Below are 12997 nucleotides of genomic sequence, written 5' to 3' on the forward strand. Positions count from 1 at the left end.
AGGTCTCCTATGCTAAAACTAGGTCCAGTGACAGTCTCCTGCTGTGGATCAAGATGTAGAACTCTTCAGCTCTGCCAGCATGCTGCCATGCTTCCCGCTGTGATGATAATGGACTAAACCTCCAAAACTATAAGCCAGCCCTATTAAATGTTTGCCCTTTTAAGAGTTGCCTTGGTCATGGTGTCTCTTCACAGCAAGAAAACCCTAAGACAACCAGTGTTACTTTTAAGTATTGGTACACTCTATTTATATATGATAATAACACACATGGCTTCTTTTGAAAGTGTTCTCTTGAAAATAATTAAGAAATCCAGGTAAAGAGGAATAAAAATATTTAATTGTTGAAATACACTGGTAAACTGAGTCGCTTAGCCTGCAGTCATAAGTAGATATACACGTTGTTAGCAAATTAAGAACTTTCCAGATATCCCACTAAACATCAACCACAGTCCTAAGAGACAGTTCGGAGTTTGCACAGTGACATCCTTCGATTCCAGGAGGGGAGAAGAGGCAACTGGACAGCTACAGAATGTTACAATGACATAAGCTTTGATTGAAGAAAATGGGACCGTAATCCACACGTGGGCACAGCATGCAAACTTGACAAGTTCATTTTCAAGTACTGAAGTGTTCTTAAACAAAAGGAATCCTCTGACATTTAAATAAAAAACTTAAATCAGCTAGTAAAAAAGGGAGATAGTTGTAAGAATCCATTTACCAACTTTACAGCTAAAAAATAATGAAGTAGAAACATCAAAGGACAAGAGGCAATGTATCAGCTCAGGTCACCCCTTTACGTGGCCCAAATACCATGTTATAAATACAAGAAGGACTGTGTTATATAAAAACTATCAAAAGAGTATCAGTGAAAAGACATGACTTCGTGAAATGTGTTGAAAGGCCAGGATGGGAATGCTATGGTGCAGAGCCTGATGGTGCAGGCTGGGCAGCAACAGCCTTTATGGTTTTCACTGGTGGACGACACAGAGTCTCACCCATTTCCTCCTATGACCACAATTTGGTGTAGACTCCTGGCTTTAAAACAGTTAGGATCGGGGGGAGGTGGCACAGACCACTCAGGATTTGTTTGAAGATATCTGTGTACATACAATGTCCATGGAGCCAAATTCCTTCCAAATTCATGAGCAAGCTATAAAGGAAAAAAAGGAAAGGGGGAAAAAGAATTAACACACTCAAAAATCACAACTTAGATAAAAGCACATGTGTTAAGCCTGCAAATTATATACTGATTCCCTTTTAAATAGAGTTCAGATAAAGAAGGACAAAGGGGGGGCGGATCACACAGGGACAAAACCACAGCAAACCCAGGAATTCTGCGCGGGGAGGGGCTTCGCTCTACTCAAACACTAGACTTAAAAAATCCTTAGTGATAAATATAGATCTATTTGCATTTTTCTACATCCAATCACGACTACTTAAGATTTGCTTTGGGGCAGCATAGTTCTGAATGTTGGTAATAGTTATATAAAGAGATCAAATTTGATGCTGAGAGACTTATAAAAATACAATTAAACTATAATTGTATAGTTATAGTTAAACTATAATTGTATAGAATAACAGTGGTCAAACCAGGCTGTGTGCAAGTCAGCATGAAACTCAAAACACAGACATTCCCAGCCTTAAATGCAGAGGGGCCCACCACTCACAGCCTGTGGAGCCCCTCGCCGGGGGATACTGACGGGACTGGTCCCCACTGGAGTCTGAGAGCCATCTCCTCAGCTGCTGTTTGCTGGCTTAGTGGAAAGCAGGCCTATGCTACCCCTTCCCACCTAGGTAGAGGATGCCTCTCATAAAGCCACAGCTATCTGGCTGCGGTGTCCGCTCCGGAGTACGGTGCATAAGAAACTACACATTGTATCATCACGTAAGTGATGCCAAGATGCTGAGGTCATTCCTTGGTTTTGCCCAAAGAATAGCCAAATGAGCTCATGGAGTGCGTCCCATTCATAAAGACTATGTGTTAGCCACAAAATAGTGTAGCTTGTCCTTGGTATCAAAAGCTTCCCAGGATAGCCCATCCACCAAGATTCTGTCCAATGAGAGGCCTGGAAAGCCATGGTGTAGGCGTGTCCTAGACAAGTGGAATAATGGGCGTGCAGCCACCCAGGAAAATGGAAAGCCAAGCCATTCAGTTGAGAAACCTCTCAGGCAATTCAAAGGTGAGGCAAAATGAAGACCAGGATCAAACTGACTACTCGGCAATATGATCAGAGAAAAGAGAAAACAGAAGAGGGCAATAGACAAAGGGCACACTCAGATCCCTGAGCAGCAGGTCCAGCCAGCTACTTAAAGCCATGTGGGCTGTCAGCAATAACTGCTAACTGTTACTGGGGAACTTCCAACCCCCACACAAAGGCAGCTGGCTATCAAATCTCACTGTCCAGTGAGAAAGCTGAGGCCCAGCATAGCTCACCCAGGGTCTGTGCACAGCAGAGGTGAGCAGGTTCCTCTTCTGATCAGTTCCTACACATTTGAAACACTCCCTTGTTATAAGAGGGGAGTCCATAGCACAAGCCCTCCTCCCACCAGTTCAGCTACACAGTAGGCAGATCACACAGGGACAAAACCACAGCAAACCCGGAACTCTGTGAGGGGAGGGGCTCTGCTCTACTCAAACACTACACTTAAAAAATTCTTAGTGATAAAGAATGGATCTGTTTGCATTTTTCTACATGTAGATAGCCAATTAGACCAGCACCATTTGTTGAAGATGCTGTCTTTTTTTTCCATTATATGGTTTTGGCTTCTTTGTCAAAAATCAAGTATCTGTAGGTGTGTGGGTTTATTTCTGGGTCTTCTATTCGATTCCATTGATCCATCATTCTGTTTCTATGCCAGTAGCATGCAGTTTTTATCACTGTTGCTCTACAGTACAGCTTGAGACCAGGGATGGAGATAACTCCAGACAATCTGTTGCTGCACAAGATTGTTTTGGCAATTCTCAGTTTTTTGTTTTTCCATATGAAGTTGAGAATTGTTCTTTCAAAGTCTGTGAAGAATTGTGTTGGTATTTTGATGGGAATGGCATTAAATCTGTAGATTGGTTTTGGCAAAATGCAAATAGATCCACACCTATCACCCTGCACAAAACCAAAGTCCAAGTGGATCAAAGACCTCAACATAAAACCAGACACAATAAACCTGTTAGAAGAAAAAATGGGAAAGAGCTTGAACTCATTGCCACAGGAGACAGATTTCTGAACAGAACACCAACAGCACAGGCTCTAAGATCAACAATCAATAAATGAGACCTCATGAAACTGAAAAGCTTCTGTAAAGCAAAGGATGTTGTCATCAGAACAAAACGACAGCCTATAGATTGTGAATCTTCACCAACCCTATATCTGACAGGAGGCTAATATCCAGAATATATAAAGAACTCAAGAAGTTAAACAGCAACAAACTAAGTAATCCAATTTTAAAAAAAAATGGCCCATCCCAAAAGGCAAAGAGGATGGACATCAGAAGAAGAAAACAGGAAACAAGTTAGGAACCTGCCACAGAGGGCCTCTGAAAGGCTTTGCCCTGCAGACCATCAAAGCAGATGCTGAGACTTATGGCCAACTGTTGGACAGAGTGCATGGACTCTTATGTAAGAAGTGGGAAATAGTAAGATCTGGAGAGAACAGGAGCTCCACAAGGAAAGCAACAGAACCAAAAAATTTGAACACAGGGGTCTTTCCAGAGATTCATATTCCAACCAAGTACCGTGCATAGAGATAACCTAGAAACCCTGCACAATGTAGCCCACAGCAGTTCAGTGTCCAAGTGGGTTCCCTAGTAATGGGAAGAGGGACTGCCTCTGATATAAACTGATTGGCCTGATCTTTGATCACCTCCCCCTGAGTGGGGAGCAGCCTTACAGGCCACAGAAGATGACAATGCAGCCACTCCTGGTGAGATCTGATAGACTAGGATCAGAAGGAAGGAGAGGGGGACCTCCCCTATCAGTGGACTTGGGGAGGGGCATGCGTGGAGAAGGGGGAGGGAAGGTAAGATTAGGAGGGGAGGAGGGAGAGGTTTACGGGGGGATACAAAGTGAATAAAGTATAATTAATAAAAATTAAAATAAAAAAACTGAAAAAAAATGGGGTACAGAGCTAAACAGAGAACTCACTGTAGAGGAATATACAATGGCAGAGAAACACTTAAAGAAATGCTCAGTGTCCTTAGTCATCAGGGAGATGCAAATCAAAATGACCCTGAAATTTCACCCTGAAATTTAGCCATCAGAATGGCTAAGATCAAAAACTCAAGTGACAACACATGCTGGAGAGGATGTGGAGAAAGAGGAACCCTCCTCCACTGCTGGTAGGAATGTAAACTTGTACAACCACTGTGGAAATCAGTCTGGTGCTTTCTCAGACAATTAGGAATAGCACTTCCTCAAGATCCAGCTATACCACTCCTGGGCATATATCTAAAATATGCTCAACCATGTTCATAGCAGCTTTATTTGTAACAGCCAGAACCTAGAAACAACCCAGATGCCCCTCAACTGAGGAATGGATACAGAAATTGTGGTACATTTACACAATGGAATACTACTCAGCAATTAAAAACAAGGAAATCATGAAATTTGCAGGCAAATGGTAGGATCTAAAAAAAATCATCCTGAGTGAGGTATCCCAGAAACAGGAAGACACATATGGTATATACTCACTTATAAGTGGAGATTAGAAATATAATATAGGATAAACATACGAAAATCTGTTCACCTAAAGAAGCTAAGCAAGAAGAAAGACCCTGGGTAAGATGATCAATCCTCACTCATAAAAGCAAACAGGATGGACATTGGAAGAAGGGGAAAATAGGAAACAGGACAGGAGCCTACCACAGAGGGCCTCTGAAAGACTTTACCCAGCAGGGTATCAAAGCAGATGCTGAGGCTCATAACCAAACTTTGGGCAGAGTGCAGGGAAGATAATGAAAGAAGGGGGAGATAGTAAGACCTGGAGAAGACAGGAGCTCCACAAGGAGAGCAACAGAAACAGAAATCTGGGCCCAGAGGTCTTTTCTGAGACTGATACTCCAACCAAGGACCAAGCATGGAGATAACCTAGAACCCCTGCACAGATGTAGCCCATGGCAGCTCAGTATCCAAGTGGGGTCCCTAGTAAGGAGAACAGGGACTGCCTCTGACATGAACTCGGTGGCTGGTTTTTTTATTACCTCCCCTGATGGGGGAACAGCGTTACTAGGCCACAGACAATGCAGTCAGTCCTGATGAGACCTGATAGGCTAGTGTTAGATGGAAGGGGAGGAGGACCTCCCCTATCAGTGGACTTAGAGAGGGGCAGGGAGGAGATGAGGGAGCGAGGATGGGATTGGGAGTGAATGAGAGAGGGGGCTACAGCTGGGATACAAAGTGAATAAGTTGTAATTAACATAAAAAAATAAAAAATTAAAAAAAACTCCTTAGTGAATTCTGCTGGCAGGGACTTCTAAACATCCAGGCTGCCTGTCCAGTGAACTGCTCTGCAGCTGCTGTGGCCTCCCTTAAGAAGTACGCCTGTGGGCCCCAGCCCTCCAGCAGGCACACTTCCCCATCTGTGGCCTGCGCCTCCAGCCAAACACCAGCTCCAGGACTGACCCTGGACAAGACGTGGCTTCAATAGCAAAGAACTCTTGTTTCTGGTCTGCTAGAGTCTGGGTTCCAGAAGGGGAGGTAGAGGAGGAAGAAGAGGAAGAGGGGGAAGTGGAGGAAAAGGTGAGGGAAGAGGGAAAGACAGAGGAGCAGGAAGGGAGACAGAAGATGAGGGCAATGATGAAGGCAAAAGTACCGTCCACTTCATTTACTCCCGACAGCAACCCTGCGGCTAAGCGAAAAAAGCCCTTCCACAGATTACAAAAGTGAGTCCACACAAGAGAAGGAAATGTTCAGCCAGCTGCTGGGGGAGCCTGAATTCAAGCCCAAGGCTGACTTTGAAGAGAGAAAGGGCTCTCTCAGGAAACAGCACTCCAGAAAGGGGAGAATTCAGAAGAGGCTGGGTGTGTCTGGCAAAACCAACACACAGTGGCCAGCCAAACACAGAATGTGCCATGGGACCAAGTGAACAGAAATTCCTCCTCCCCACGTGTCTGCTCCTGGGTAGACCAGGACGACTGTCCACGCCCACTATGCCCTGCTGCAAACTCGTCTCCTCCGGAACGTTCTGCTGCACACTGTGTTGATCCTAACCTGATTCTAGCCAGTGTCTGTGATGGAGATCTCCCACCTGTAACCCAGTCCTAGGCCCTCCCAGGTTTTGGTGAGCCCTGGTGTTTTAGGCAGGCATGCAGCTTGCTCTTGTTAAACAAATTACACTGTTTCTGTGAAAGAATGGGAGCCGGGAAGACAACGGACCTGAGCACCAGTCTCTTCACCATGAAACACTCAAGTCACAGGAGACTCTCAACCTGGCATGCAAGATATCTAAGACACATGCCGAAATCACATCCTTGGGAGTAAGTGCAGGGGACAATTCAGGAAAACACAGTACCTTCTGGAGTGTCCACCCATCGCATTTTCCCCTAACCTTAGAGAGAAAATTAGGAACAGTTAGTGTTTAGGTTTTTTAAAGCTCATTAGATTTTCCAAAGGCTACAAATAGTCACACACACACACACACACACACACACACACACACACACACACCACATACACCACACACACACCACACACACACACACACACACACACACACCACACATACACACACACACATACACCACACATAAACACACATACACACACACACCACACACACACATACACCACACACACACACACACACACACACACGCTCATCAAAATGAAGTAGGGCTGGCAAGATGGCTCAGAGCATAAAGGCACCTGCTGCCTGAACTTCATCCTAGAACCCACAGGTAGAGAACTGATGCCCAAAGGATTTGTTATGAAAATACAGGCCATGTTCACAAGCATCCCATCAACTTTAATGCTAGCTTTCCATTTCACACTGACCAGCACTAAAATTAACAAGAAATTAAGAGTCTCCCTGGCACAGATACATAAATAAAATCACAGTTTGCAGCCTCCACACAAACTGGGCTTTAACAAGGGGGTGGCGACTTCAAGAAACACTGACAAGAAACTAGGAGTCCTCACACGGCTCACTGCCGTGGCAGAGCAGGTGGGTTAGGCTGGGCGAAGGGAAAATATGAATTGCATAGTTTTTGAGACCATGGAGATAGCTCAGTAGGTAAGGTAAAGCGCCTGCTGAGCCAGCATGATGGCCTGAGTTCGAGCCCCCAGAGCCACATCTTACAAAAGAAGCCTAGCATGGTGGTACGCCCTTGTAACCCCAGTGCTCACGAGGCAAAGACAGGTAGACCCATGGGCTCGATGGCCAGGCAGACAAAAGGACTCCACAAGTTCCAAGTGTGTGAGATCCCATCTCCAAGAAAGCCGGAGGACATCTCCCAGGGAACAGCAGAGCCTCTCCTCTGACCCTCATATGCATGTGAACCTACACACCCATACATGCATGCAGACACACACACACCCATACATACACCCACACCCACATATACACAGACACACCTATACATGCACACACATAGAAACACCCACAGCCATACATAACCCCCCCCCACATAGACATGCCCATTAATACACACACACACACACACACACACACGCATGTACACTCGTTTTTGTTTGTTTTGGAAATCGTTCCACATAACCCTTGCTTACTTTTTCGTACAGTCTTTGCCTGACCAGACACCACACTGGCGGCTTCAGAGGGCAGGCCAACATACACTCCTCCATAGTTTCTTTAAGAAAAAATATCAGACCAATTTAAGGGGTGCTAAAAAAGAGAGAAGCATCAAAAGTAAAGCCTAGACCACTCCAAATAATTAGGATGAAGATAACTCATATCTTCTTGAGGATTCTTGTTTCTCTATGTTAGAAGGAAGCTTCGGGGAAAAATAGTTATGTTAAATCAGTAAAATGTTTAAATGTTTTGCTTGTAATGAGAAGAAAAGAAGTAAGCTAGGTAAAATTAGCGATGTGTCAAATATGTGACAGGTGTCTATCACCCTTTATGACAAATCCAGAGATCCCTGCACTATCGGGTAATGTGGAGATACAAAAACCACTTTCTCATAGGGAAAGACGTGTGTGATATTAAGAGAGAAAGCCCAGGAGCGCAACACAGAATAGAATGGACCTGACCAAGCGTGACAGGAACAAGAAGGGGAGCGATGAGGAAGGGAAGTCAGCTCCAGGACCCAGGGCCACGTCCACAGGGCGGAGCACAAGCCAGCATGGCCGCAGCCGAGACCCTCAGTCTGGGCTGCTGTCTTTTCACATCCCTCGCAGCGTCCCACCTGATGGGATGTTACCACCCTGTGCTAGCGTGGGTCACACGGCCAGACTCACTCACAGCTCACGTACCTCCTCTTCTCGTCTTCCGTTATCGAGTCTTCTGTCCTAAAAAGGCCAAAAACAATCGCCATGAGCCGCTCAGCCACACACCAGACCCTTCATCCGCGCTCACAAGCCAAGTTGGGGTGATGGTGCCCATGTTCCCCATTTATGCCCACAGTGCTCTGGCTGGCTCTGGCCATAAATGCCAGCCAGCCCAGCTGGCAAGCCAAATAGCGAACAGGGGCAACCGAGACGGGAGGAGCCACGTGGGTTAATGGCAGAAAGGTGTCACCCCACCCCCCACCCCATGACTGACAGTGACAAGTTGCCTGGAGGGCGGAGCAGTGAGCCCTCAAACCCCTCCCAGCACTCACTGTGGTATGGAGGGAGCCCTCGTGCCATTGGGAGCCCAACTGAGAATGGCAGAGGAGCTCTCGTGAAGAAGAGTCGATGCCAATTTGACTTCCCTTTGCTACTTAACATGCATTCTACTACAAAGAGGAGGAAACATTCCAAAGAAACCCCTTAGGAGGTCTCTCTTCCTTAAACCTCACAGTGTGGGAGACATAGTTCAGTTGTTAAAGGGCTTGAGATGAGCGAGCAGTAAGACCCCAGTTTGGTCCGCAGACGCCAGTCATGACATGACGGTGCATGCTTGAAACACCAGCAGTGGCACAGCAGAAGCAGCCCGACCCGAGGCGGTTGCTGGCTGACCAGCAATGCCACATTGCTAAGCCAAAGGCCAGTGACAGCCTGTCTCAGGAAACAAAATGGACACCTCCACTCAAACACCTGAGCTTGACCTCTGACCTCGTGCACACATGCACACACACTCACACAAATATACATATAGGTATACACACAACTGATTACACAGCATGATTGCATCCTGGGCTCAGTTCAATAAATAATATCTCAGGATTGATTTGACACCTGATGTTGGCATTATTTGAGCTCAAAACCTGTAAAACAGCACTTGATATATCCAATTTGATTTTCCTTTGCCTGTGTCCTGTAAAACAACCCCTAGCTGGATGTCAGGCTCTGGGTACTTTTAATAGACTCTTCCCTTGTGCAAAAGGAACGTACATTCCATGGAAATTCCTCAGCCTGTCTCTAAGAGGACACCATCCCAGGGCCCTGTTAGCACACACAGGTTGCTCCAAAGACAACGTGGAGGTCATCCGGAACAGGCCTCAGTCAGAAGACACACCAAACACCTCCAACACCCTCACTGACTCTTCTGATCCTAGGGGTGACCTCACCGAGGTTTCACCACTTAGGACTTGAGTCAGCTTACACCGAAGCTGTGCACAGCCCTGTGATTTCCCTCACTGTGAACCAACTTGACAGCGACCTGATAGATGCTGCCCCAGAGCACGGTGACACTGAGATCAGGTGTGAAATCCATCCTGAGATGTCATTTCCCAAACCGAGCCCAGTATCTACACAGCACGCGGTCATGTGCTCCCTCGCCCGTGGGGAGGAGCCTTCTGTAACTGAGGAGTGTCAAGCACGCTGGGTTGGAAATGGAGTTGTGTGCATTCTGCGTGAAGGTGAGCGCTGCAGTTTGGATCATCAGCATCCATACAGAGCAGGTGGGCCACAATCCCAAGACTACACAGAAACACGGAACTTCCCCAGGCATCCTGGTGAGCGGGCAAGCTGGAATCAGAGGGAGATCCTGTGTTCAGTGAGAGACCCTGCTTCAAAACATAAGGAGCAATAGAGAACTGACGTCATCTCTGAGCCTCTACATGCACACACAAGATGCCCAGTCTTCTAAACTTTCAGATAAGCTATGAAGAAGCCTGCTTCGCTATACACACCTCTATGTATGAGAGCTCTACCTCATCCACTTTCTACAAGTAATTATTCTTAATTCTGATACTGGAGCCACGGTCTTAAATAAAAGAAGGCCTCAGTGGGCTTGGGATTGAAACACAGTTAATAGAATGTTTGTCTAGTGTACCCTAGGCCCAGGGCTCAATCCCTAGAACCACATAAATTGAGTGTGCTAGCACATATCTGAATCCTGGCACTCAAGAAAAAGGAGGATCAGGAGCATAATGTCATCCTTGGCTTTGTAGTGAGCTTAAAGCAAGACTGGGATAGACACCATGTCTACTCAAAATTTAAAACAAAACAAGTCATTGTCAACTGGTCTGTGATAACCATTGTTGGCTGTCAACTTGACTGTATCTGGAATGAACTACAATCCAGAAACTAAGGGCACACCTGTGGTCCAGATCTTGACACAGGAAGACACAGGCTTTTGATACAGATCTTGAGGCTGAAAGACACACTGTTAATCTGGTCAGGCCTTCTGCTGGAAGCCTATATAAAGACACTGGGAAAAGGAGCTTTTGCTCTTTGCCTGCTGGCCCTCACCATTGCTAGCACATCCATTCCTTTACTGGCATTAGAGCCTGCTTCTTTGGGATTCCAGCATGTACAGAAGACCAGATGAGACACTCATCCTTGTGGGACTGACTACTAGATTCTTTGACTTTCCGTTCACAGCTAGCCATTGTTGGATTAGTTGGACTGTAGCCTGTAAGCCATTCCAATAAAGCCCTTATGTTTGTGTGTGTGTGTGTGTGTTTGTGGAGAGAGAGAGAGAGAGAGAGAGAGAGAGAGAGAGAGAGAGAGAGAGAGAGGAGGGAGAAAGAGATAGAGAGACATCCATTCCCTAATTCTGTGTGTGACTCTAGAGAACACGGTGCCCTCCTGGGTATAGGTACGGATGGGCCACATTAGTGTTCTCCCCAATAGCTCTGAGAGCTTCAGAGATCAGTGCAGAGAACCCTGGAATTCAAATACATTCTGATGGACCCTCAAACTATGCTCCGCAACCTCTTATTCAAGGAGAAAGAGAAAAACCCCAAACTAGCTCCGGCAAGAGACCTCTGCGGTGGTTTCTCAGAGGTGAAGCTGCCTACACGCCAAGCTCAGGAAGGCACCAAGCACCAGCCTGCCTCCCAGCCTGCCTCCCAGCCTGCCTCCCAGCCTCCCTCCCAGCCTGCCTCCCAGCCTCCCTCCCAGCCTGCCTCCCAGCCTGCCTCCCAGCCTCCCTCCCAGCCTGCCTCCCAGCCTGCCTCCCAGCCTCCCTCCCAACCTGCCTCCCAGCCTGCCTCCCAGCCTCCCTCCCAACCTGCCTCCCAGCCTGCCTCCCAGCCTCCCTCCCAGCCTGCCTCCCAGCCTGCCTCCCTCCCAGCCTGCCTCCCTCCCAGCCTGCCTCCCTCCCAGCCTGCCTCTCTCCCAGCCTCCCTCCCAGCCTGCCTCCCTCCCAACCTCCCTCCCAGCCTCCCTCCCTCCCAACCTCCCTCCCAGCCTCCCTCCCTCCCACCCTGCCTCCCAGCCTCCCTCCCAGGCTGCCTCCCAGCCTGCCTCCCTCCCAGCCTTCCTCCCAGCCTCCCTTCCAGCCTGCCTCCCTCCCAGCCTTCCTCCCAGCCTCCCTCCCTCCCAGCCTGCCTACTGACTCAGCTGCCTCATGAGGCTATTCCAGGTGCCCTCATCCCAATCCTTCCCAACAGTGCCAGCTTCCCTTTAAAGATGAAAAGCCGAGAAGCTACAAGGCCTACAGCACCCCCAAGGTTACAAGACAGAACAGAGCCAGAATTTGAAGCCGTCTGTGTGGTTCCACCTCCTGCTTGCAGACACAGTGACCCTGTTAATTTCTGCGAGAGAGGCCTGAGCAACCCCAGCCACAGCTCTTCTATCCCATTCAAGGGAAGGGGGAAGCAAAGATGGCGGAAAATCCTGCCTGGGCAGTACTCACGTTAGAACAAGCCTCTAGCCACTGCTGGGAGCCATCAATCTTAGCATTTTTTTTTTTCAGTTGCTACATCACTCCATTTTCCCTGGATTCAAGGGCTGCCCTGACCAATAGTTACATTAGAATCTCCGGAAAACCAGGTCCAGGCTGAGACCGAACAGAAGCAGCTGGTTGTTCACGATGGACTCTGCTCTGGGAAACGAAGTCCAAGCCATCATCTAGCTGCCAGCAGAGGCCAAGCACTGCCCTGACAATATGGAAGATTGCTCCTGCTGGGCTGGAGCGGATCTGCCAGCCACACGGGCCATGCGCAGGAAGAAAAAAGCTTTGGCAAGCTGAGGCAGGCCTGAAGATGTGGAGGCAAAGGCCACCAGGCCAATGGGATTGCCTTAAGATGGCCAGGCTTCAGGCCCCAGCGGAGGGTCTGTCTGCCCACAGTTAGCACCCCTGTGTCCAGGACAGCCAGAGTGTGGAAGAAGCAAGTGAAGAGCCATCGATGGAGCTCACGGAGTAGGAGTGCAGAAGTCTGGATTTCCAGAAGCCACCTTGCTAGGCTGCCCGGGAATGCCAGGTCACTGGAATGTGATATTTTCTCACAGAAGCCCACCACATGTACACACACATGCACATAAGCACACATATAGATATGCATAGTATGTGTCATTTTCCAACAGAAGTCCTCCACACATGTACACATGTGTGGATATATACACATGTGTGTGTGGGGGCAAACACAGCCACACACAAAAACAAAGGTATACAAACATGCAAATACACACGCAAACACAAAAACAACACATACATACACAGGCACACATAAGAAA

At 47.6% G+C, this 12997-nt stretch overlaps 1 protein-coding gene across 1 annotated transcript in view; it reads right to left on the reverse strand.

Annotated features, from left to right (window-relative positions):
• Positions 1-315: 315 nt before the first annotated feature.
• C2H12orf75 (chromosome 2 C12orf75 homolog) overlaps positions 316-12997 on the reverse strand; it is a 42192-nt gene continuing 29510 nt past the window's right edge. Inside the window, exons 3-6 of the mRNA XM_060377836.1 lie at positions 8423-8458; positions 7718-7797; positions 6504-6539; positions 316-1150 (exon numbers count right to left, since the gene is read on the reverse strand). Coding sequence (XP_060233819.1) covers positions 6535-6539; positions 7718-7797; positions 8423-8458 — 121 coding nt within the window. The 3' untranslated portion in view covers positions 316-1150; positions 6504-6534. The remainder of the gene's footprint in view (positions 1151-6503; positions 6540-7717; positions 7798-8422; positions 8459-12997) is intronic.

The sequence above is a fragment of the Meriones unguiculatus genome, chromosome 2 (assembly GCF_030254825.1).
Source record: "Meriones unguiculatus strain TT.TT164.6M chromosome 2, Bangor_MerUng_6.1, whole genome shotgun sequence".
NCBI classification, from domain to species: Eukaryota; Metazoa; Chordata; class Mammalia; order Rodentia; family Muridae; genus Meriones; species Meriones unguiculatus.